Consider the following 25,951-nt stretch of genomic DNA (forward strand, 5'->3'; position numbering starts at 1 on the left):
TGCGCATCTGAATTACATCGGATCGATTACTCTTATGGTGTTGAAACATAAGTAATCAAATCATAATATATCCCTATATTAAAAATTATAATAAGGCTATTGAAGCACGTGTTATTCGTGTTTTATTTAAACTGCAATATTTGAATGAAATCTGTAGGCTATAATGCCTGATGAAGGGGAGGAGAATATCCGCGCGCGCGTCGGTGTTGCATGTAGGCTACTTTCACATTTAAAGAGTGAATCAAACGGTGGAGAGCTGACACTGAAAACACTGAAAACACTGAACACCTCAAAGAATCGACTGCTGCTGAAAATGAACGAAAACTCAAAAAAACTCACTTGGTCCGACAAAGACGTCAAAGTGGTGCAAAAACCAAGCGATCTCGGTAAGTTATATCAAGATTTATTGGTCTATTAAATTAAAAGTAGCCTAAACGTAAATTATCAAAATCAATTTCTGGTTTCATTCATATTGATAAGCTACTACTTTTCTTTAATAGCTTAAATGGCTTGGATGGCATTACATTATAGCTAGGGTGAATTGCCCTAAAGTGGGACACTGCCTAATGTGGGACACCTAAGGTTTAGTGTTTGTAGGTCCCGCATAAATACATGAATGTCAGTGAAACTATAGGTTATCTGAAGCTGTGGTGCCATGTGATCAAAATCACATAGCCTCTCAAATGTCCAGTCATATATGAGACTGTAGCAATCATCAAAAAGGAAGGACCTTGTGTGAAAGCCACCCAAAGGTCAATGACATAGAGTTTTGACAAACTTGACATTAAGGAGTATAAATTAATTTTAAACAAAAAAATCATGATATCTTTTGGCCTAATGTGCTTATGAAATGTATGTCCATCAAAAAATACTATAACATTGTATGTATAAACTATATATTTTATATTTTTATCAAATTTCCTAGTGTCCCACTTTAGGAAATGTGGTTTCAAAAAGTGGGACAGTATGATTGCCTAATGTGGGACAGTACTTTAGTCAGTCAAAAATGTGTATTGGGGCATGGTTTGTGGGACAAAAATGGTTATTTACAGTGTTTTAGTGTTGTTGTGCAATAATAGAATGATTGTGTGTGTTTGTTGTTTAGTGAAATAGAAAACATTATGCCAAATAAACATTTATGCAGTTCGCAGCATTTTTATGAATTTTGACTCAATGTTAAATCTAGCCTAAAGTTTGTTCAAGGTTTTTTTTAATTTATTTTTTGCAGGTTGCAAGATTTTATATTTTGCCTTCAAATAAGCCTAGGCTATATGTTAAAGAGAACCGTGAAGAATTCTGACTGTGCATTTAATTATTTTCTATATATTACATAACATAGCCTATGAAAATAGTTGCCTAATGTCTTTACAGTAAATGCATCAAAACTATCATATTGTATTATTTTTCTGATGATGTTCAATTATCAATCAATCCATCCATAACCAAGATAATTACTAACTTAAGAAGATTTTTACTATTCTGCATGAATCAATTGATTTTGGCCTTTTATCGTAGACTTTGGCCTTTTCATAGACCTTTTATTATTATGATTATTATTATTATCATCATTATCATTATTATTATCATTATTCTTATTATCATCATCATAGATTTTGGCCTTTTATCATAGAATTTTCAGTGTCCCACATTAGGAAACACCAGATTGTTTTAGACGACTTGCACTAAGAGCACTAATATGTCTATAATTTCTTTTATGAATGTGTTATCTCCATTTTATCTTTTGATTTGATTAGGAGACATCCTGGGGTTTTTAAAATGGTATTGTGTGTGAATTTAATGTTTTGGCTACAAATTGCAATATGTCACAGAAGTCTGAAATGCAAAAAATGTCCCACATTAGGGCAATTCACCCTAATTGTATAATCTAAAATAGGCAATAAACGCCCTAAAATTTGTGCTTTGTTTTGATAGCCGATGTATAGACCTACATGTTGATCGCAATCTACACTAAACATTTAAATCTAGGACAAGCTCATCGACATCCTAATGAAAACAACCTGCTAATAGTTCACCATTAAATATGGGAATGAAAGACTAAGAGGAATTGTGCATCATTTCAAGTTGTTGAATGATTCTTGTTTTTAATGTATGTGTAAATCTTTCAGATGAATGTGACGATGACCCTGATGTTTTAAGAGCTGAGATGTCTTGCGGTCATGTCACAGATCCGCTCTCACTGACAGACTGCTGCAAAGCTCAACTATCAGCTGTAAGTGTATTTATATTAGTACTTTTTAGAGCACAGTAACTACAACCACAACTACAATCTTGTATATAAATGATTAGTTCACTTTCAAATAAAAATGATGAAAACATTCCAGGATTTTTCTCTATATAGTGGACTTCAATTGTTTTTTTTTTCTGTAAGTTGAATAGGGAAGGTGTAGGATATACAGCGTAAGCTTTTTGAAGAGTACGAAAGGCGGTCAGGTGGAAGCCCTTGCGAGGCGTCCATTTGTTTGAATGAATGATCTACCCCAAACCCCGTCCCTAAACCTACCCTTCACTGGGGTTTAGACAAATTGTACGAATTTGTATGAATTAACCACCTCATAAAATATATACGAATTGGTTGTAAGATAGCGTTGGCATTTACTCATCTCACTTTCACAAAAAAAGATTCAGTATTCCTCAAAATGAACAAAATCAGTCAAATGCAAAATCAAACACAATAGATTACTTTTCTTAAAAAGTAACTAAGTAATGCAATTAGTTACATTTTAAGGGAGTAACACAATATTGTGATGCATTACTTTTCAAAGTAACTTTCCCAACACTGATGATGACTAACGATAAGCTTTGTCATTTAATTTCAGGGAGAAATGGTATTTAAGTGTCCACTCTGTGAGAAACAATGGCCATATGATGAAGTCCGAAAATCTGCCAAACTAACAAATGATGAGCGAATAGGTTTTGAGGATAAGCTTGGAACAAATGCTACTATGAAATCAGTTGACAGCATAAAGGATGTATGTACATTTCTGAATCTATATTATTAATTAAAAATGCTTTACAGTATATATATTCTCTCATCGTTTCTTCATCAGTGTATCTGATCTTTCTGTAGTGTCCTGGCTGTGGCACTTTCATTCAGAGGTTGCACACTACCAATCTCGCCGTAGAATGCTTACTCTGCACAGAGAGGACCGGGAAAACCTATGAATTCTGCTGGAAGTGTCAGAGAGAGTGGAAAGGGCCTCGACCTCGTGACGATCAGTGTGAAAATGTGGGTTGCAACATCAAGGACCGGGAACTACTTAAAGACTGTTCAATGGTCACTTTAAAATCTGTGCAAAATGTCCAGTGTCCAGCGATTCGTGCCTGCCCATTTTGTGGTGTGCTGATTGAACACCTTCAAATTGGATGTAAAATTATGACATGCCAGAAATGTAAAAAAGCGTTTTGCTTTGTCTGTCTTAAACCTGCTCAAGAGTGCCTAAAAACATCCACTCATTATGTGTTATGCTCAGCTGGAGTCGCTCCGAAGCAAGTAGAAGTTCCAAGATTGTGAGCAGATGTGCTGTAAATTATGCAGAAATTACGTTTATGTACAAATAATCTAGCATATTGTGCAATGCATACATATTCCGAGAGTGATCTTAAATGATTTACAATTTATTTCTTTATTTGAGAAATAGCGCAACTTTAAAAATAATGCAATGTAATCATGAATATATATTAGCAAACACAGTTCGTTTAATCTGTTTTAACTAGGGCTGGGCAAAATGGCTATGAAAAAAAATCTCAATATTTTTATAATTGATGTATAAATATGTATTTGCTCTGAAATGGCATAAAAGCTCAATTATCGGAGGAACCATAATTTCAACCCAACTTCCTTTGTGATCAAGTTCAAAATGTTTAATGGCTGAAATAATTGAAAATAACGATTAATAAATGAATTAATTATTGAATAAAACAGTTTTATAAATAATCACAAGAAAGAATTCTCACAACTACGCTGTAATAAAAAATTAACATTTTTGTTTTACATATATTTTCTACTAAACATTTTCTGAAATGAACAGGACATGCTATAATGAAGATCCACTGATGGTAAGTCGAGTTGAGAACCCATGCAGTTTATTTGATAAAAGATTGCTTACACAACATTTGGCTCCTAAACTCTGGAACTCTGGATGCCCATCCCGAGGTGACTAGAGAGGACATCAGCTCCAGTTGGATCCAGCCTCTTATGAAGACTTCAGATACCTGTGAAGTCTTCATAAGCTCCAAATTCGATGAGCTCATTGTTTCTACCTTAAATTCTTTTAATAACAGTGACTGTAAATTAAATTGCCTAAATTATTACATTGTTAGCTAACTGCATGATTATACATTTCTGAAATGACATAATTTGGGCACAGTCAACTCTGATAACAGATCACTATAATGTTGACTGCTGCTTTGAAACGATATGTATTGTGAAAAGCGCTATACAAATAAATGTGAATTGAACTGAATCAACTTGATACAAAAATAAACAGAACTAAAACAGTGTCATTGATTCATGTTCATGTCTTTTATTTTGAAAATTGTCTTGGTCTTGTTTCCTGGTTTGTCATGTGATTCACTTGTTCTCATGTGATCATGTCATGTGCTCCCCGTGTGAATGTGTCATGTTCTTATTGGTTGGTCTAGTCATGTGTCCTGTTTTCTCATTGGTTCATGGTTTAATTATTCACAGGTGTTTCTTGTTAGTCGTCATTAGTCTCTGTGTATGACTCTGTCCCAAATGGCACACTTCATATGCAATTACGATCTTGTGAACTTACAATGGCTGTCACGTGTGTGAGAGAATCCATGAGACCGTAGACTGTCCCATTTGTGTTTAGGGTGCCACTTGGGAAAGAGCCATACTTATAAGTTACCTTTTATATTATTTTAGTACTTTAAGAATATTTAGGTATTATTTTTTAGACTTGAAATAGCCTATACATTTAACTGTACTTTAACTCTTTCTTTTCCATTTTAAAAACATTTTACTCTAGCTTCATGCATCCTTTTTTATTAACACTTGAATGTGGGTAAGTTTCATTAAAAAAAGCCAGCGACTATTTGGACTAAGTGCTAATAGCTATATATTCTGTTTACACTGAAAATAGCAGCATTTTCTTAGCAATATGTTATTTACACTTGGTGAAAATAGCCATATATTCTATTTACACCATATAAAAGTAACAGTTCTTTGCAATAAGAGTAAAGATGTATCTATACTTTATATTGGCTGACACTATTTGCACCTCGGTATTTTTGTACATTAACAGGATGCAATAATAGAGTGTTAATGATTATATTTATTAATAGTATTAAATGGATGCTGCCTTATTGGGAGAATAAAACCCTCCCTACACCTTCCCCTAACCCTACCTAATAAACACTTTTAATATTATTAATCACTCGTTCGGCAGTTTATTTCCACTTTTACAACACTGTTTTAATTTAAAAAAAGAAAAAGAAAAAAAAAAGCAAACTTGGCAAAAGGCGGATTTGAACCCACGTCTATCACGTTAAAAGCCAGGGCTGCGTTCAGCCCCAACAAAACGTTGCAAAACGTTTTTTTAAACGGAAACGCTGGTGCGTTGAACACCCCGTTCTGATGACGCAAGAGTTGCAACTACGGCAGCTGAGAAGGCCATTCTTTGTGTTCCTTTTGAAGAATTGTCAGAGCCTGATTAAATCGGTATAAATACGTGTTTAATACTGCAAAATACGTTCAATATTACAGTCACTGCCCTTGCCATCCTGAATAAAAGAGAACATCCCAATCCAGTGAAAGGATTTGTGGAAACTTCTAATTATTGTGATACAACACTTGCCTCGCATTTCAGCATGAAAAGACAAACATTTCAGGTGAAGGATAATCCACTTCTTACCTCTGAGACTGTGTTGATCTATATTATTTTTATTGTGAGTATTAGGCTTATCATTATTGCTGATCACTGTTGTTGTGCTATGATATTGTAATATTTACCATTATATAATCAGAGGAGTATAGAAAAGTTTATTAAAGTGTCACTTCATAATACAATAGCAAAATATATAAGTATAGTATTTTTGTTACATTAATACCCATTGTGCGAGCTGTCTCTTTAATACCGCGTGGTTTATATACATCTTGCTGCTGATTGGGCTGACATATCTGACACACCCACCAATCAAGAGAAAACGTATCTCAAACCCGTTGCACACCGTTCTTAATGACAAAAATTTTATGAAACAACATAAATCAAAGTAAATGACAGTCTGATTCAAGGAAAAATATCACATCGACACAAAAAAAAGCATCATTTATACAAATGCAGTGAATTCAGTGATGAGTGTTTTATTGGATACAGTAATAAATACAGTGGATACAGTTAGAAAGTCAAACATTTATAATAAAAAGTAAGAAGTAATAAGACATATCCAACAATAAAACCAAATGATTATACTGATAGAATAAAAGCAAACAAACAAACTATAGTAATTACTCCATAATTGAGAAATGGTTATCTTTCTAGAGAACAGGGCAATTTCACATTCAGAAAATTCTGTAATAACAATTATTTAATCCAATCAAAAGAAAGTAATTAACCTTCTACACATTGCCATACAGTAAGATGACTAAAGTTTATATCCAAATGTACTGTAACTATGAGTACTACAACTTACTTAATCTCAGTTGTCCACCTCAAATGGCTGCTTCTTAAATTAATTATGATCAATCAATCAATTAAAATCATTTTCAATTATTATTTGTCTTGTCAATCTAATTTGCCCTGTTCATTTATCATTGCATATTTTATACACAATAAAGTACAAAACATTATGTCCTCGGTGCTGCAATCATGGTGACAATCAGTAAACATTATGAAAAAGTAAAAAGATGAATCATACGACCAACAGTGAAGGCAAGAACAGCAGCACAAAAATAAAAAAAATCATCCTTTATAAATATTTAATTGTAAAAGTTTAAAGGTGCCATCGAATTAAAAATTGAATTTATCTTGGCATAGTTGAATAACAAGAGTTCAGTACATGGAAATGACATACAGTGAGTCTCAAACTCCATTGTTTCCTCCTTCTTATGTAAATCTCATTTGTTTAAAAGACCTCCGAAGAACAGGCGAATCTCAACATAACACAGACTGTTACGTAACAGTCGGGATCATTAATATGTACACCCCCAATATTTGCATATGCCAGCTCATGTTCAAGGCATTAGACAAGGGCAGCCAGTATTAACGTCTGGATCTGTGCACAGCTGAATCATCAGACTAGATAAGCAAGCAAGAACAATAGCAAAAAATGGCAGATGGAGCGATAATAACTGACATGATCCATGATAACATGATATTTTTAGTGATGTTTGTAAATCGTCTTTCTAAATGTTTCGTTAGCATGTTGCTAATGTACTGTTAAATGTGGTTAAAGTTACCATCGTTTCTTACTGTATTCACGGAGACAAGAGCCTATCTTCTAAAAATCCTATCCTAAAACCTAAAAATCTATGGGGTATTTTGAGCTGAAACCTCACAGACACATTCAGGGGACACCTTAGACTTATATTACATCTTTTGAAAAAGGGTTCTAGGGCACCTTTAACAAGTTTTGAAAATATCAGTTTATTCTGTTACATATAAAAACACATACTTATTGTGAGGAAGATAACAGATGGTTTTATTGGTAAGAAAATTTTAATAAAGTCTACATCAATTAAGTATACATACATACAAATGTACACTCTAAAAAATGCTGGGTTAAAAACAACCCAAGTTGGGTTGAAAATGGACAAACCCAGAAATTGGGTTGTTTTAACCCAGTGGTTGGGTTAAATGTTTGCCCAACGTGCTGGGTAGTTTTATTTAACTCAACTGTTGTATAAAAATTGCTGTATTGCTCGCTTAAAATGAACCCAAAATATGCTGGAAATGAACATTTATTAATATGTTTAATAAATGAGCATTTATTAATAAGATAATGAATAATAAACAATAAACATTTATTAAATTGCTTATTAATAAATGTTCACCTTTTGATTATTATTGTTGCCTCTAGTAATTATGTGTCTGATTTTTAATTTCTCACATATTTTGGATTCATTTTAAGCCAGACATATAGTCATTTTTAATCAGTAGTTGGGTTAAATAAAACTACCCAGCAGGTTGGGCAAACATTTAACCCTACCGCTGGGTTAAAACAACCCAATTGCTGGGTTTGTCCATTTTCAACCCAACTTGGGTTGTTTTTAACCAAACATTTTTTAGAGTGTATTTGTTTTTTACAGCATATCATTTTTTACATTGTTTTAATGTAGGTTTAATTCCAATGATTTTTCTGAAGCAAATACTTGAGATCAACAAAATTATTTTCCTACAAACATTTTAATAGTTTTTGGGAGAACTTTTTTTTTTTTTTTTTTTTCTGGTTTACACTATTATTACAGTTTATTCTTTTTTATTCTTTAATTGTTTTATCATTTACACATTTCCTTAACACATTTGTCATATAATATGTAGTTCTATTATTTTCTGTAAGATATGTACAAATATTTCCCCATTATACTGCAGTATCTGATGTTGAACTTCCTTATTTCAAATTAATTCAGTCCAAAACATCATGCTGAAATATAATCATGCCATAGAATGAATCCTGGGAAACTCTTCATCAAGTGGAACTGTGTCTATGAAGAAAAACAAACACACACACACACACACACACACACACACACACATTATATTATATATACAGAATAAAATCCTGAATAATAGGCCCAATCTGGGACTCGTCACTGTTTGGCTTTGAAATCCTTAAAATTGGAGTTAGATCAGTTGTCGGTTTGTTTAATGATAAGCCGTTTTCCCACAAAAGCAGTTTGTTCAATGTAGTGAAGCTGCTCCTCCATTGGCATCCATTAAAATGGCCTCTGTGTACCAAAGTATTACACTTTTTTACTAACTTTGGCTTTGGTTATATCGACCTATCCATGTTCATTGTTAGTTCATGTAGCATTAGGCATTAACTAATGTTAACAAATAGAATCTTATTGAAAAGTGTTTATTTGAAAATGAAACAAAATTACCTTTTATATCAGAAAATGAGTTTATATTATGTTATAAAATAAATTGAAAATGAAATTTTCATTGAAAATCATACCTTTTCCACCACGCATTTTCATTATGGCCTGAATGACAGAGAGTTCTTTAATGCCGTAATATTCAAGTTTTTTATCATCTTCAAGATCTTTTCCATTGAAAATCAATCTCAGATGCTCAGAACCTGACAGGAAAGACAAAGTCAAACAATATTAAGAAGTCATTTATTTTGAACAGTGTGAATGAAATTTTTAACTTACCATTCACTCCAGGAAAGAGACTTAGGGCTTTTTTCTTCAGATCTTTGACGGTGGGTTTCCCAATGTCTTCATCTGATGTTGACAGACTTACTGTTTTAATTGTATCTTTGTTAATCCTCATATAGACCTGGAGCATCGCCATTCTCGTTCTGTTGGGTTTGAATTTTCTACCTCAAGTGATGAGAAATGAAAACATACTGGCTTCATAAACAGCCTTTACTTTTGCTTTTAGTTTTGATGTTGTAAAAAGGCTGGACTAAAACACAGGTGTAAAGTCACCTAAAGTAAAGGTGCCAGTTCAGATCAGGACATCCAATCCATGTGACAAAATCAAATGAATCATTGCACATTTTATTGCTTCCACATTCAAAAACAGGCAATAGCACCAGTCAAAAATACTGTGAATTATTAAAGAGCAGCTGGTTTAGACTGAATCAGCAGGGCAGATGAAGTAAATGCACAGGTCGGGCGACAATAGAGAGGAAGACAAATTATACGGATGACATTCTGCTCTGTGAAAAGAAACAGTCTTGTTCTGTTTATTGTTTGCACGGGTCACATGTTTAATCTTCACACCTGTCAGGTACAGTATATGAATGTTGAAAGGGGGCTGCATGATGCAAGTAATTCAAGGGAAATACTTTCAATAATAATCACAGGAGAATAATCTCAGAGAATAACAGACAAACCAAAGCCGTGAACTGACAAGGGACTGAAACAGAACAGGGAGTATATCTATATATACACAGAATTAACAAGGGAAATAAACAGGTAACCAAGGACACTAACAAGGGCGAGGAGAACACTAAACTGAAAGGATATACAAGAAACCTGCATTTAAATCCCCTTTAAAACCTCCACTTTCAAATTGAGACGTCATTATTCTGTGATGTACATTGATGTGATTTTGGGTACATTAAAATGTATGCATTGGACAATTTCTCCCTTTTTCACTTAATGACAAACACACAAGGCTTTTCTTCTAGTATAGCCTACTGTGGAAAGCAGGGCGGGGCAGAGAGCCATGGGAAGGGAACGAGGCATAATAAAAGCTCTGGAGTTTCTCCATGGGACTTGAGGCCGGTGTCGCACAGATGTTTCTCATTAGCACTCGCGGTCTTGAGTCCCATGGAGAAACTCCAGAGCTTTTATTATGCTTATATGCAGCTGTCACGTGCTGACGTTTAACATTTAACATTTTCTGGTTCTCCACTCCTTCTTCCCCTGAACTTGAACATTGTTACAATTACATTTGATCATTTAAATTCAAAATATTTTATTTCATTTTAATGAAACAGCTGCAATTGCTGAATTATTACTTATAAATATGACTTTGTTTGACACATTAAAATTGTGGAGTAAGACAGTGCTGTTTTACTTGGTCAAAACTATCATACTATTTGACACTTGTTGCACACTGCAGTAAGCTATATCGATATTAGAATATCATATTAATAAAAGCTGGATAACTTGTGTTGCTCAATGCCATGCAATTAATTTTAAAATATATCGTGCGGTGGAGAAAATGCAGTATTACTGTTAGTACAAATAAAGCTCTTTCTGATTTTGCTTTGTTAACCACATGATAAAATAGTGTCTCTGAGGTACAAACATGTTACTCAAGAAAACAAGAGATTGAACAATAAGACTATATAACAATGATTATTTTCCTGTCTATAAATGAATCCAAACAGTTGCTCACCTGTCCAAAAAAAAAAAAAAAAGAAAAACTAAAAAAAAAAAGAAACACATAATATATTAAAGCGTCTTTTGTGTTTCTACTAAAAACTAAAAAGGGTAAAAATTGAGGGTATCGTTAATATGATGTCACTGACAGTCGACGCAATGATACGGACCATTACACTGCTTAAAATAGCTGATTTCTCTGGATTTGCAAAAAGTACACAAGTCAACAAAATATCTAACATTGTTCTAGTGGTTTTTGGATATTTTAATCCAAAAATATTACATTTTGTGCCTTTAAGTGGCAGTCGTCTGCTTCACTTTCGTTTTGTTTTTTTGTTTTTTTTTTATTTTAAAGTTATTAAAGTTACGTGAAATGTTTGCCTTTTCCAACCTCCTCCTTCCCATATCAACAAACCTTGTTGCACCTACTTGTTGTATTTTCATGCTCTTAAATAAAAATATATTTAAAAAAAAATTATTTTATCTCGATAAAAAGGTCAAAATTCCAATAAACTTGCAATTCTGACTTTTTTTTTTTTTTAATTCTGAGTTTATCTCTTTAAAAGGGCACCTATATATAGTGCTAACCCACCTCTACCCTACAACAGTTTTACAGCATCCTTCCACCACCCAAACTCCTCACTTTTAAATATTCCCTATCCCAACCAGGTATGGAGGGAGTCTCTGGATTCAGGCCAAGCTCCCTCGGACGTCTCACCAAATAAGCATACTTTTCTATATCCGGTTATATGCAAGGGTCAACTCGTGAAATGCGTTTTGTGCATTAAATATTTTGTGAATATAATGATTTAGTGCATTAATATGAATACAAAATGGAATGTACAAAAATTTTTCTTGAACAAAATTTATTTTGTGATACATAAAGTCCCTTTTGTCCATGAAATCATATAAACGTTGAATTTAAAACATGGTCAGCAAAAGGTAAATACATATTATTGTCAATAAACATATTTTCAGGTATACCAGGAAGAGCACAAAACCATGTGTAAAAATCCAGGAAAGGAGCACCCACTCATGACACATGAATCCTTTCACATTATTCCATCTGTAAGGAAACGTATGCCATGGATTCTCCCATAAACATGGTTGAACATGTCAAAAGTATTGGGACACTCTGAAAAGGAGTGATAGGTAAGTTCTACAAACCCGATTCCAAAAAAGTTGGGACACTGTACAAATTGTGAATAAAAAAGGAATGCAATAATTTACAAATCTCATAAACTTATATTTTATTCACAATAGAATATAGATAACATATCAAATGTTGAAAGTGAGACATTTTGAAATGTCATGCCAAATATTGGCTCATTTTGGATTTCATGAGAGCTACACATTCCAAAAAAGTTGGGACAGGTAGCAATAAGAGGCCGGAAAAGTTAAATGTACATATAAGGAACAGCTGGAGGACCAATTTGCAACTTATTAGGTCAATTGGCAACATGATTGGGTATAAAAAGAGCCTCTCAGAGTGGCAGTGTCTCTCAGAAGTCAAGATGGGCAGAGGATCACCAATTCCCCCAATGCTGCGGTGAAAACTAGTGGAGCAATATCAGAAAGGAGTTTCTCAGAAAAAAATTGCAAAGAGTTTGAAGTTATCATCATCTACAGTGCATAATATCATCCAAAGATTCAGAGAATCTGGAACAATCTCTGTGCGTAAGGGTCAAGGCCGGAAAACCATACTGGATGCCCGTGATCTTCGGGCCCTTAGACGGCACTGCATCACATACAGGAATGCTACTGTAATGGAAATCACAACATGTCATCCGGACTAAAGAGGACAAGGACAACCCAAGTTGTTATCAGCGCTCAGTTCAGAAGCCTGCATCTCTGATGGTATGGGGTTGCATGAGTGCGTGTGGCATGGGCAGCTTACACATCTGGAAAGGGACCATCAATGCTGAAAGGTATATCCAAGTTCTAGAACAACATATGCTCCCATCCAGACGTCGTCTCTTTCAGGGAAGACCTTACATTTTCCAACATGACAATACCAGACCACATACTGCATCAATTACAACATCAGAAGGATCCGGGTACTGAAATGGCCAGCCTGCAGTCCAGATCTTTCACCCATAGAAAACATTTGGCGCATCATAAAGAGGAAGACGCGACAAAGAAGACCTAAGACAGTTGAGCAACTAGAAGCCTGTATTAGACAAGAATGGGACAACATTCCTATTCCTAAACTTGAGCAACTTGTCTCCTCAGTCCCCAGACGTTTGCGGACTGTTATAAAAAGAAGAGGGGATGCCACACAGTGGTAAACATGGCCTTGTCCCAACTTTTTTGAGATGTGTCGATGCCATGAAATTTAAAATCAACTTATTTTTCCCTTAAAATGATACATTTTCTCAGTTTAAACATTTGATATGTCATCTATGTTGTATTCTGAATAAAATATTGAAATTTGAAACTTCCACATCATTGCATTCTGTTTTTATTCACAATTTGTACAGTGTCCCAACTTTTTTGGAATCGGGTTGGTATTAAACTTGACATATTATTTAAGGAACATGTAAGTATAATATTTATTCAGACATTACACGTGCAACTGCATCAGGTATCAGGTGTCCAATTAAAAGTTAAATTTATTAAATTTATTCTTAAATTTATTTAACTGAAAATGGTACAATTTGATGCCAACAACACATTTAAAAATAAAGTTGGGATGGGGCAATTAAAGACTGGAAGTTGTGTAAAGCTAAAAACAAACTCCTGGTGCAACATCTCACAACTACTCAGGTTAATTGACAACAGGTCAGTAACATGATTGGGTATAAAAAGAGCATCCAAAGAGGCTGAGCCAGGCATGCTTCAGAGGGACACACGATTGCTGACCGTGAAGTAAAACTGCAAAGTCAGCTGCCTTTGTAAAAAATCTTCTGATACGTGCAAGTGAAAATCGCTACGCTGCATAAGAGATAAATCTATTAGGCATGTGAGAAGGTTGTGTGTCACTGCGCCTTAAATGACTCCAAATAAGCCACAAAGTAACGTTACAATGATGGACTGAATTGTGCTGTGCAAGAGCAATTTTCTTCCTATTTTATTCAATACAGAAAGTCACATGATAATGAAATAAGCGTGCACTGGCCTGGAAGTACGCCCTGAGTGTGGTATCAAAAAATGATCATATTATTACCTTTGCACTAATTTTATACCTAACATGTGTATAATTGCTTTGCGACATCATTATGGCCACATGATGACCCGTCAATGCCTAACTCTAATTGTTTTATTGTTATGACCTTTGTTTCTGGACTCTGGACATTTGATACCACAGTATTTAACACCACACACACACACACGTACTGAGGGTCACTGTGGTGGACAGTAGGGAAACACACTGAGGTCAAACACAATACACACATTACACACATTCACCTACTGGGTCCTATCATACACCTGATGCAATGTGGCGCCAGGTGCGACACACATCATTTTCACATCCAACGCCAAAACACACCCATGACTCATTAAGAGACTAGGGAAAACACTTTTAGACCATGCGCCGGCGCACCGACCGTTTTCCCCATCTTTAAACTAGCAAAAGTGGATTCGGACACACCCTAAGTGCATCGTGCGCTTTAGACCAAGAGCTTAGATCGGTAAAATAGGGCCTCTTCATGGAAATATAATGTCTGACCTCAGAGGCAGATATTTGTTCTTCATTTTCATACATTTTTCTTCAGAACACAAGACTTAATTTCTTCAGTCATTGTGTTTGTCCAGTAAATGTATCTTGATTTAAGAATGTTTTGATATTTGTACTGGAAAACAAGACAGAAATACTGAGTAAGAGCAGTTTTTGCAGTGCACACATTTATCTTTCGTCTGGTGTCCAGACCCCTCAGTGAAAAGATTAAAGATTGCAACAAAATTATTCTCAGTTTGCCTCATTATTTGAAGGATAAACGCTTAAAAGATAAACATTTGTTTCAAAACTGATATCATGTGGCAGCTTTTATTTTGGTGAGTTAAAACATTTAATATCCCACATGGAAAGAACCTATATGTGGATATATGCGCATATATGAAACCTATATGCAGTGTATATGTACATATATGCTGCATATATGCACATATATGATAATATATATGCTGCATATATGCGTATATATGCCACATATAGGCAAAATTGAGGTGCATATATGTGCATATACAGGAAATATAGGTCTCCTGTATTGCTTCTTCATATCCTATACATACAAGATATGTCTTCTATATAGCTAATGGCAGGATCTGGTCATTTTGTAGCTCATATCTCATTTTTGACTGTCATACATGATGCCTGGCTCATATTTTCTATTATCAAGGCAAAAACTAAGAATTAACGAAAAAAATTATGCAAGAACTTATGTATGTGCGAATGTAGCAGTTATGTATTTAGACAATTATTTTGTGATTCCACTTGCCATGACCATATTTGGGGTTTCCTGCCGCCATGCTGACTTGGGGTGTTGACGCACTTTGCTGCTTCCCAGTCTGCATGAGACATCACAGCGGTAGGTCGCACAAAGTTTTTGCGGTGATTCAATTAAGGCCATGTTTTATGTAACAGCTGAATTCACATGATATATTTGTATGATTGTAATCCAAAACCCCTCTGTGATGTACATTCAGATGTTTCGTTGATTATTTTTCTTTACTTAAGTTACTTTTAATATCTTTCTTTCTCAGCGTTGTGCGTTGCTGCCGCATGCTGTTTGTATGCTGCACAAGTCCTCATATATTGCCATTTGTGTTATACAGAATAAAGTGAGGACCTGATGGCAAGATTTTTCGCAGTCTGTCTTTGATTACGACACAACGCAGAAAACACACCGCTACACGAACACGTGAAATTGGTCCCACATGGAAAAAACCTATATAAACATATATGTTTCAATATAGGTTTTGATATAGGTTTTACATATATGTGACATATATAAAATTGGCCGTTTTCCTATATTATGTGTATATATATGTACATATATGTGTATATATATATATATATATATGTGTACATATATGTGTACATATATGTACATATAATATAGGAAAACGGCCAATTTTATATATGTCACATATATGTAAAACCTATATCAAAACCTATATTGAAACATATATGTTTATATAGGTTTTTTCCATGTGGGATATGAAGGCAAAGTAAAATGGTTAAATGAAGCATGTTGGGTTCTATTTAAAACCTTTTAAGAAATCTAATATTGGCACCCTTATTTTCATTTCTAGTCCGTCCAAGATAGTATTATGTCAAAGTTTGTTGAGTTCTTTGCAAGCAACTTCCGTGTGGTTCTAGTAATTATTTATTTGTACATACTCAAATGTTTTTTTCATCGAAAGTGAAAATAAAGAGTCACATGGAAAACTTTATATCAATGGGGCTGGGTTTTTTAGGGAGATTTGGGAATGCTGGGGGAATACCGAGTTCTTGTGTAGAACCATCAAACAATGTTGATGTTTTATAAAGGCAATAAAGCTGGTAATAATGCCAGCAATAAGGTGATTCTGATATTTACTGACCATATCTATCGCATGATTTATCAGTAGTGTTCAAGCCAGCAATTAACATTTTTTACTGCAGTTTTTTATTTCAGCACTTGAGGGGAAAAATAAGAAAGAAAAGAAAAGAAAGAACATCCACGCCCCATTTGCACAAAGTGAAAGTGCAGCTGTGTCATCATGTGTTTATTCACTGACATATTAAGCGTGAGTAACTTCGTCTTTCATCAGCTGCAATCCCAAGATTCCCGACTGAACAGAATCAGAATGGCCTTTCGTGTTGATTATGTCTACAAACCCAATGATATCGGTGAGTTTTGCACAATAAAACTTCTTACCAGCAAAACGTATATTTTATACTCTGCATGTTGATTATGAGTTGGATTATATTTAATTCAATTTTTTGCTGAAACAATTCCTTGAAATAGCCACTTGAAGGTAGCCTATACATGACAAAAGGGTGCTAAAAATAATAGTATTAGCAAAATAAAGACATAATAATATTTGCAAAATAAAGACAATCTTTACTGCTGATCATCTGAACTATGAATTGCATTTCTAAAAACAATTTCAGATAAAACTGACAATGACCTGAGCATTTCAAGGGCTAAATTATCATGCGGTCACGTCACGTCTGCCAAGACTTTAGTGGAATGCTGCACAGCTCAGCTGAAGAATGTGAGTAAACTCATTTTGATCTAATTTTTAAGTTTATTAGGTCTATCTATCTATCTATCTAATCTGTTAGATATGACATTACAGTTTACAAATGTTACATTTCAACAATCTTCCATTTTTCATAGGGACAAGTGGAACTGAAATGTCCAATATGCACAAAAGTGTGGCCATATGGTGAAGTGAAAACATTACTTACACATCAGCAACAACTTTATTTTAAAGACACACTTCGGGAAAATGCTGCAAAGAAGATGATTGAAATCAAAGGGGTATATAAATTTATATTCACTCTTTTCCCAAGCTATTTAATTTTTTTGTACCTCCTTTTTACGCTCTCTTTCTCCTCAATGTTCTTGCTTGTTTAGTGTCCTGGTTGTGGTTCATTCATTGAAAGAAAACACTCCTCTAACCTCTGCGTTCAGTGTCCATTCTGCCCAGTAAAGATGGGGAAAACGTCTGAGTTCTGCTGGCAGTGTGGGAGAAACTGGAAAGGGCCTCGACCTCGCACTGATAAATGTGATAACCTGGGTTGTTCCAACAGTGACTTGAATATGCTAAGAGACTGTAAAATGATTAGTCTGCCACTTTCTGGAGACAAAAACATTCAGTGTCCATCAATTCGTGCCTGTCCGGATTGTGGCATGTTGATTGAACACACTGGAGGGTGTAAAAATATGGTATGCTGTAATTGTAAAAGGCGATTCTGCTTTATCTGTTTAAAATCTTCTAATGGCTGTTGTACATCTGGTGTTGCACCAAGACAAACATCAATTCCTTAAAATCTCAAATCTCAATTATTGACCAAATGTTATGTCTTTTTGATTACAATTATTTGTAATGGATTAGTGGAAGTGGAAGTGATGAATAATATAAACAGAGTTTCAGGGCTTACAGTTTTTCAATTTTTTTCTCTCTCTCAAAACAAAGTTTAGATCTCTGAACAATTAGTTTCTCGTTTACATCAGATTTGAATTTCTGAATGATGCAGATTTTTTTTTCTTTTTTCACTAGGACACATTTGTCAATACATGGGTCACATTTTCAAAACTCTTCACACAGTGATCCCAACAGAAATATATGTGGGCTAAACTGTAGATCATTTATCATCCCTTTGGCACAAAATACATTCAATTTACATTAATTGTTTTCTCACTTAGACACAAACACCAACAAAACTCTATATATACCATACAGGCCAATTTGCACGTTTTCGTTCTCTTTTCAAAACTGTTAAACTTAAGATCAGAACTTAACAATACAACTTTGAATGAGACAGAATTTTGCTACATTTCTACGGTAATACCATATTGAAATGTATTCTATTTCATAAAATTAAATACTATCAAAACATAGATGTATCTGAACACCTACACAGGTCTTTCAGTTTCAATACCATCTATTCAAAAGGGGAAACTTAGGAATGATAATTTTGTACAGTAATGTAAACATGGACCATGTAACATAAACTGCATTGAATTATAAACAGTAGTAGAGTTTCATGTAAAGAAACTTTACAAAAGAAGTCATTAATGCTCCCATAATTAGCGTTTATAAGCTCATTGTTTTATGTCTGCTAAACTGGCAAATGACCTGCCATTGTAATTCAGTGTGATTCACAATCTTACCAATCAACCATGCTTGTAGAACAGAAATAAGAAGATGTGTAAGAATGTGTGGTGTTAGAGAAAACATGACACACATTGTTGGTTTTTTGTTTTTCTTGCATGGATGTCATTTTGTGGCAATTTTCTGTTCACTATAGAGATATGTAAGACTGTAAAAATGGACATGTAAATGTGAATTTTGTGTCTATATGTAACACACTGCTACAAAAATAAATGTACTGTATAAATACAAATGTGCATATTCTTATGTACTAACGCATTGACTTTTCCCTTTACGTTTTACCTACTGCTGAAATCTCAGTGTGAGACATTCAGCTATAGACATTGTATACTATAGTAAGCATACATCGCCAAAAAGTAGAACAAAAATGAAATTTGTATATAACAAACATTTATAGAGTCGACTCCCATGATGAAAAAAATAAACATTTTGACCAGTGTGGCTCGCAACATGACAAAAACACTTTTTATTTTGGTGGCATCGGCCAATTTACTGACACAAAACCTCAGTTTTGAATTAAGCATGAATTAAATGTTTTGGGTGAGCAACTACCTTGCAAAAGAGTTCAGCAAACAGCTGTGAAAATTGCACTTACAGTTTAGAGAATGTTAAGTCTGTTATGTATAGTATGTCACTGTTATTTTCACTCCTGTGTGAACAGCTTAAAAGAAATCCCTTTTTTCTGATCAAAATCGTGTTTGTAACAAATATTCTGTTTGTTGGATGTGAAAGTGACTTTATTACCCATCTATATGTGCAGTGATCCTTCCTTCTAAGTGGACAAGTGAACCCAAACCATGCCGGCAAAAACCAGGTAAAAGCTACCAGGTAACTTAAAAACTCCATATGTGATTCTAAGAAAAACTGGTACTACCCAAACAAATTTTCACAGGGATCTAATTTTTGTGACATCAACCTCAAATTTTGCACACAGCTAGGCTGGGTTTGTTAGTTTCTTAGTTTTGTTGTGACTCAAATTTCTTGTATTTTGATTAAAAAAAAAAAAAAAAAAAAAAGTTGCATTTGCATCATATAACTCATGAGTCAAACATCACATGTGTAAGTGTGCAATTCAGAATTAACATTAATTTTTACTCATTACTGTCATTCAAATGAATGCCAAAAACACCTCCTCATATATTATGTGAAAGTTGAAATATATATTTCAATGATTTCCTAAAACATCTCTTTTCTTTCAAATGCACATGTGTACAGTACATACATAGACAATTTACAGACTCATTTTTTAAGAACTGTTTTCAGACAAAAATTAAATTTGAGCCATGAAATTCAGTAAATAACATTTATTCTTGAACATTTCTCAGGTTAACATGTGAACTGGTCATGATGAACACTGGATTGCTCAAACTGCCAGCAGGTGCTGAAGCCAAGTGTTCGAGTGGCCGTATTCCCTGCCGACAGAGGGCATCATTCAGTCTCTAAAGTGATGAAACAAGGGAGATGTGCAAGTGCAGGATAGATTCTCCATCCAGTTGCTTTTTTTCTGTACTGTACATAAGCAAATGGATATGCATGATAATCACAAATTTTCATACCATGGTATTTTGTGAAACCATTATTCCACTGCAACCCTTTACACAAAACATTTTATGGTGACTGAATCCAGAAACCCTCATGCCCTCAGATAGATACTCCTCATACTAGACCCTCAGGTCCAGGATTCAGAAGCACTAAATTAGAGTAATTCTGATTTCATTTGAAATCCACCTCTCCATCCACCCTGCTGTCCACTTTCACTATGTCCGTGTCTTCTCACAGTTTCTCCTCTTGCTCTTTCCACTACACCCGTGTCCTCCACTATACTCAGCTCTTCTCCTCCTCTCTCCTCAAATATGATCTCCGTCTCTGTTCCACTCTTCCTTTCCTTGTCATTACACCCCTTCCTCTACCCACACCACCACACTTACACCTCTTTATTTTCCTCTTCTCTTGCATATTTTCTTGCTCTATGTATTCTTTCCCTTTTATATTACATAAAGCAATTGGGATAAATGCGTAAACATTTGTGAAAACTGCATTTCCTGTGATGTGCGTATTATTAATCAAGCAGATATCAGTTTGGGGCTAAATTAAAATACACCATGGATTTGATAATAATTGACAAATTCCAGAATTTTGTTATGTTTGGACAAATGGTACATAAATGTTTGTGATTTGTGTAAAGCCAATAAAAATAGCTGTGATTGTTTTTTTTCCTGATATATTAAACGTTTGGTTGGATGTATGAACTATTATGAAGACATCTGAGAATTTGAGTGTTTTGAGAAAGTGGTTCACATGATTTACAATTTGTGTGAAATGAATGAAAACTTTTGTTCTGTTTAGGACAATAAGAAAGTGTTCAGATCACTGTTAAGATCCGAGTTTGGAGAAATGTGTCAAATCGATCACTTCAGATTAAAAGTTCATGGAATTTCCAGTAGATGTCGCTGTGTGTCTGTTGTGTTGTGTCTGATGCACGAGAGAGAGAGAGAGAGAGATGTGTACAGTTGTGGCCAGAATTATTAAACCCCTTCATAAATATGATCAAAGATGACTCTAAAAATAAATCTGCATTGTTTATCCTTTTGATCTTTAATTCATAAAATTTGCAAAAATCTAACCTTTCATTGAAGGAAAAGAATAGAAAGTGGGGGGGAAATAACATTATGAAATAAATGTTTTTCTCCAAAACACGTTGCCCACAATTATTAGCACCCTTTTATTCAATACTTTTTGCAACCTTTGCCAAGAGAACAGCTCTGAGTCTTCTTCTACGCCTGATGAGTTTGGAGTACACCCGACAAGAGATCAGAGATCATTCCTTCATGCAGAATCTCTCCAGATCCTTCAGATTCCAGATCCATGCTGGTGCTTCTTCTCTTCAGTTCACTCCACTCATTCTCTTTAGGGTTCAGGTCAGGGGACTGGGATGGCCATGGCAGAAGCTTCATTTTGTGCTCAGTGACACATTTTTGTGTTGGATTTGATGTTTGTTTTGGATCATTGTCCCGACGGATGATCCAACCACAGCCCATTATAAGATTTCTAGCAGAAGCGGTCAGATTTTGATTTTTTATCTGTTGGTATTTGATAGAATCCATGATATGATATATCTGAACAAGTTGTCCAGGAACTCCAGCAGAAAAATAGGCCCACAACATTAAAGATCCAGCAGTATATTTAACCGTGGGCATGGGGTACTTTTTTATCTATGTGTGCACCAAACCCATCTGGTGGGTTTGCTGCCAAAAAGCTATTTTTTTAGTTTCATCTGACCTTAGAAGCTCGTCCCGTTTGAAGATCCAGTCATGTCTGACAACTGAATATGTTGGAGATTGTTTCTGGATGAGAGCAGAGGATTTTTCTTGAAACCTTCCCGAACATCTTGTGGGGATGTAGGTGCTTTTGATAATTCTTTTTAGGCTTTCTGAGATTCAAGACTCAACTAATGTCTGCAATTCTCCAGCTGTGATCCTTGGAGAGTCTTTGGCCCCTTAAACATTCCTCCTCACTGTGCATTAGGATGATTTAGACACACGTCCTCTTCCAGGCAGATTTGTAACATCTTTAGTTGATTGGAACTTCTTAATTATTGCCCTGATGGTGGAAATGGGGATTTTCAATACTTCAGCTATTTTCTTAGAGCCACTTTCTATTTTGTGAAGCTCGACAATCATTTGCTGCACATCAGAACTATATTCTTTGTTTTTTCTCATTGTGATGAATGATTAAGGGAATTTGGCCTTTGTGTTTCCTCATGTTTATACTCCTGTGGAACAGGAAGTCATGGCTGGACAATTTCATGTTCATGATCACCCCGGTGAGCTAAAAAAATTTAAATATGAATGGGAATATACTTCAGAGATATTTTACTCATAAAAAATTCTAGGGGTGCTAATAATTGTGGGCAACGTGTTTTGGAGAAAAACATTTATTTCTTAATGTTATTTTCCCCCCACTTTCAATTCTTTTCCTTCAATGAAAGGTTAGATTTTTGCAAATTTTATGAATTAAAGATCAAAAGGATAAACCATGCAGATTTATTTTTAGAGTCATCTCTGATCATATTTAGGAAGGGGTCTAATAATTCTGGCCACAACTGTAGGTTACTGGATACTTAACTTGATACTGGTATTATTTAGAGGAAAGTTCTTAATGTAAAAAATTGAAAAGCCATAAGAAATGGTTCTATCCGTAAATTTGAAATTATAAAAGGGTAATAATAGAATTACATGTATGTTTTTCAGAATCAAAATGTTTACATTGTTTTAATAAATTGTGTTGTTCATGTGTTTACTGTACCAGTTGATTCAGTTCAAATGTGTTTCATGTAACAGCCTCTAGAATCTATAAAACTATATAATCACATGGTCTGTGAGTGTTATAATGATTGCGTGAAGGAAACAGTTTAGTTTTGATTGTCAAAGAGGATTCTGAAAGTCTCATTGTTTGATTCTATGGTGATGTAATCATCTCCACGGCAACAGCAGCTGAGGAGAGAGAGATGCTCTACAGGTGCAGCAGAGATCAGTCTGACAGAACCTGTCTGTCAAAGATCAACAGAACTCATGTAGAGATCTCCAGCATGTGTGTGTGTGTGTGTGTGTGTGTGTGTGTGTGTGTGTGTGGGCTGTAGGGTTTGTAATGACCGGTCTGTTGAGAGAAACACGTGCTGCGTCTGTGCTAAAACTAAAGCTGGTTTTGCATTGAGGGTGGAATGAAGCCTCTACGACGTCACTGTGGTTTGTCATCCGGTTCTTCTTTAATTAGCATGAATGTCATAAAAGTGAATTGAGCCAAGTGCACAAATCTCCATTCGCTCATGGACGAGGGCCGCTGTGATGTGGTCAGTGTTCCGGTCAGCTGGACTGAACTGATGGGAATCACTCAAGCACTGCTTTGAACCCAGATGTTCTTCACTAAAGTGATGAGAAACCAGTAACTCCTAAAAACAGAAGGGCTTTTCTTCTGAGAAGCATTTCATGTTATTATCCTCCATTTCATCTCATTGTGGTCTTCTAGGAGAGATAACTGAGATATCAGAGAGATCTTTCCTACAGGAAGTGCTTGTTGTGAGAATTGCAGCCACATGTTTTGTCCTGTGGAGGTTTGTAAGTGGCCTCCAAGAGTTGTACAAAGTTGTTTAATTTAATTTTAAATTCCTGTAGCTCAAACAGTAGAGTAGTAGAAACACCAAAATCATGGGTTCGATTCCCATGAGAAAATGCTTAATCATTTCTTTCTTTCTTTCTTTCTTTATTTATTCATTTCGAGCAATCAAACAAAAAAACAAAAATACATCAATAAAACAAATTTACATACGTCCAAAGACATGGTACATGTCTCTCCGATCATGTCAACAAATAATTTATATCACATCAGCTCGAAAAGGAGCTGATTTCTGCTAAATCATTCTCAGGTCATCAACACAATTTGTTCTGTGCAATGGATACACAAAAGTACAGGCTTCTTTTCTTCATTACAAATGATATTATCTGCATCAATAAGTTTAATTTAATTCATTATACTATGGGGATGTTGAATGCTTGAATCTGATTGGTTGATGAATGTAAACTCACGGCTAAAGTAGTTCCAGGCATGTTTTGACCGCATTACATGTCCATATCACTTCGCCAAATGTGAAGGTCCTTATAACCAAAACCCACAACGACACTGACCAAGCAAATAAATATAGTAAACAATAGCAAAAAAAACCCGACAAATTATATCCATGTTTTTGCCACAAAATTATGTTTTATTATGTACGGAAAGCAGATACTCTCTCTCTCTCACTCAAACGCACACACACACACACACAGTACGGACACACACTCGCACAGAAACGTGTCGTCAGCGCTGCTCTGATGATTTTATCAGTAAAATAGTTCAGCAACTTAAAAGCTACATGACATTTCTCACTAGTGAGGTAATAACGCCGCTGTTCTTGAAGCAGATAAACTTACAGTTTTGCTATTAGTAGAGATGCTGCTGCTGAACACTGTCGAGAGACGCACAGAACCAGGAAATCACATACACTCACATAAGAAATTAGTCACATAAGAAATTAGTCCTACACATAAGAGCGTTTTAAGGACAAAAACTTGACGAATGTCTTGAAATAAAACATCTGAACAATGTCTTGAGGTGTGGTAACTGTAGTATAAGCGGCTTTAGGAAAACAGAGCATGGTGGGTAATATGCATTTAAGTATATAAATATAGGAGGACAATGTCAGTCATTTGTATTTGCCACATTTCCTGCTACCAGCTGGTGGCGCTATGACTATTACTAAATTTTGGCGTGTTAATCACACATTAGCACTCAGCCAAGTGTTGCATGATTTAACGTGTTTCTAGCATGTTTGGTACATCATGGCATATTTAAATGTGTTTCAGGGATTGAATTACAGTGTAAAGCATGCTATTTCCTGTTACCCACAGGTGGCGCTATGATGCTGTCACGGCAGGCACAGAGACAAGAAGGTAAGATCCAAATGCAGCTTTTTAATGGGGTAATCCAAAACAGGCAAGGGTCAAAATCCAGAGAACAGTCCAAACAAAACCAAGAAAACCAAAACGGAAAAACCAGTAACCATACATGAAACCACCATAACAAAAGCAGAAACAAACCAGGTATAAATAGACAGACACTAATGAACAACACAAAACAGCTGGGTGCAATGAATGGGATAATGAGTCCGGGAAGTGGGTTATGGGAAATGAAGTCCAAAAGTGTGGTGAGGAACAGTCCGGGTTGGAGTGCCCTCTAGTGACCAAAAGGTGCCATCGAACTTTTTTTAAAAAGATGTCATATAAGTCTAAGGTCTGAATGTGTCTGTGAAGTTTCAGCTCAAAATACCCCATAGATTTTTTTTAATAAATTTTTTTAACTGCCTATTTTGGGGCATCATTAGAAATGAGCCGATTCAGGGCTACTGGTCCTTTAATTCTCCTGCTCCACGCCCACGGAGCTCGCGCTTGCCTTGAACAGTGCATAAACAAAGTTCACACAGCTAATATAACCCTCAAATGGATCTTTACAAAGTGTTCGTCATGCATACTGCATGCATGCGTC

At 35.1% G+C, this 25,951-nt stretch overlaps 3 protein-coding genes across 3 annotated transcripts; 2 read left to right on the forward strand and 1 right to left on the reverse strand.

The window, feature by feature from the left end:
* The first annotated feature begins 7 nt into the window (after positions 1–7).
* Positions 8–4,985, forward strand: LOC125267512 (uncharacterized protein DDB_G0292642-like). Its single transcript, XM_048189216.1, has 4 exons — positions 8–386; positions 2,127–2,230; positions 2,838–2,990; positions 3,089–4,985. Exons 1-4 carry the CDS (start codon positions 164–166, stop codon positions 3,530–3,532), a joined length of 924 nt encoding a protein of 307 aa, XP_048045173.1. The 5' UTR covers positions 8–163; the 3' UTR covers positions 3,533–4,985.
* A 3,251-nt stretch (positions 4,986–8,236) lies between these two features.
* LOC125249762 (polyubiquitin 12-like) lies at positions 8,237–9,945 on the reverse strand. The gene is made up of 3 exons (XM_048162144.1): positions 9,359–9,945; positions 9,160–9,282; positions 8,237–8,686 (listed from the first exon to the last, which is right to left on the reverse strand). The coding sequence occupies exons 1-3, from the start codon at positions 9,498–9,500 to the stop codon at positions 8,637–8,639; spliced, it is 315 nt and encodes a 104-aa protein (XP_048018101.1). The 5' UTR covers positions 9,501–9,945; the 3' UTR covers positions 8,237–8,636.
* Positions 9,946–16,653: 6,708 nt separating this feature from the next.
* LOC125249772 (uncharacterized protein DDB_G0292642-like) lies at positions 16,654–19,106 on the forward strand. Its single transcript, XM_048162151.1, has 4 exons — positions 16,654–16,880; positions 17,145–17,248; positions 17,374–17,517; positions 17,614–19,106. The coding sequence occupies exons 1-4, from the start codon at positions 16,751–16,753 to the stop codon at positions 18,025–18,027; spliced, it is 792 nt and encodes a 263-aa protein (XP_048018108.1). The 5' UTR covers positions 16,654–16,750; the 3' UTR covers positions 18,028–19,106.
* Positions 19,107–25,951: the final 6,845 nt, after the last annotated feature.

This window comes from Megalobrama amblycephala, linkage group LG1, assembly GCF_018812025.1.
Source record: "Megalobrama amblycephala isolate DHTTF-2021 linkage group LG1, ASM1881202v1, whole genome shotgun sequence".
In the NCBI taxonomy this organism is placed as follows: Eukaryota; Metazoa; Chordata; class Actinopteri; order Cypriniformes; family Xenocyprididae; genus Megalobrama; species Megalobrama amblycephala.

Excerpts from the sequence above, each read along its gene's own strand:
- LOC125267512 (XM_048189216.1), top strand. The coding sequence starts at position 164 with ATGCCTGATGAAGGGGAGGAGAATATCCGCGCGCGCGTCGGTGTTGCA. Across the intron at positions 387-2,126 it reads GCAAAAACCAAGCGATCTCG|ATGAATGTGACGATGACCCT; the intron begins GTAAGTTATATC and ends TAAATCTTTCAG. Across the intron at positions 2,231-2,837 it reads GCAAAGCTCAACTATCAGCT|GGAGAAATGGTATTTAAGTG; the intron begins GTAAGTGTATTT and ends ATTTAATTTCAG.
- LOC125249762 (XM_048162144.1), bottom strand. The coding sequence starts at position 9,500 with ATGGCGATGCTCCAGGTCTATATGAGGATTAACAAAGATACAATTAAA. Across the intron at positions 9,283-9,358 it reads TCTCTTTCCTGGAGTGAATG|GTTCTGAGCATCTGAGATTG; the intron begins GTAAGTTAAAAA and ends CTTTCCTGTCAG. Across the intron at positions 8,687-9,159 it reads GAAAATGCGTGGTGGAAAAG|ACACAGTTCCACTTGATGAA; the intron begins GTATGATTTTCA and ends TTTTCTTCATAG.
- LOC125249772 (XM_048162151.1), top strand. The coding sequence starts at position 16,751 with ATGTGTTTATTCACTGACATATTAAGCGTGAGTAACTTCGTCTTTCAT. Across the intron at positions 16,881-17,144 it reads CTACAAACCCAATGATATCG|ATAAAACTGACAATGACCTG; the intron begins GTGAGTTTTGCA and ends AAACAATTTCAG. Across the intron at positions 17,249-17,373 it reads GCACAGCTCAGCTGAAGAAT|GGACAAGTGGAACTGAAATG; the intron begins GTGAGTAAACTC and ends CATTTTTCATAG.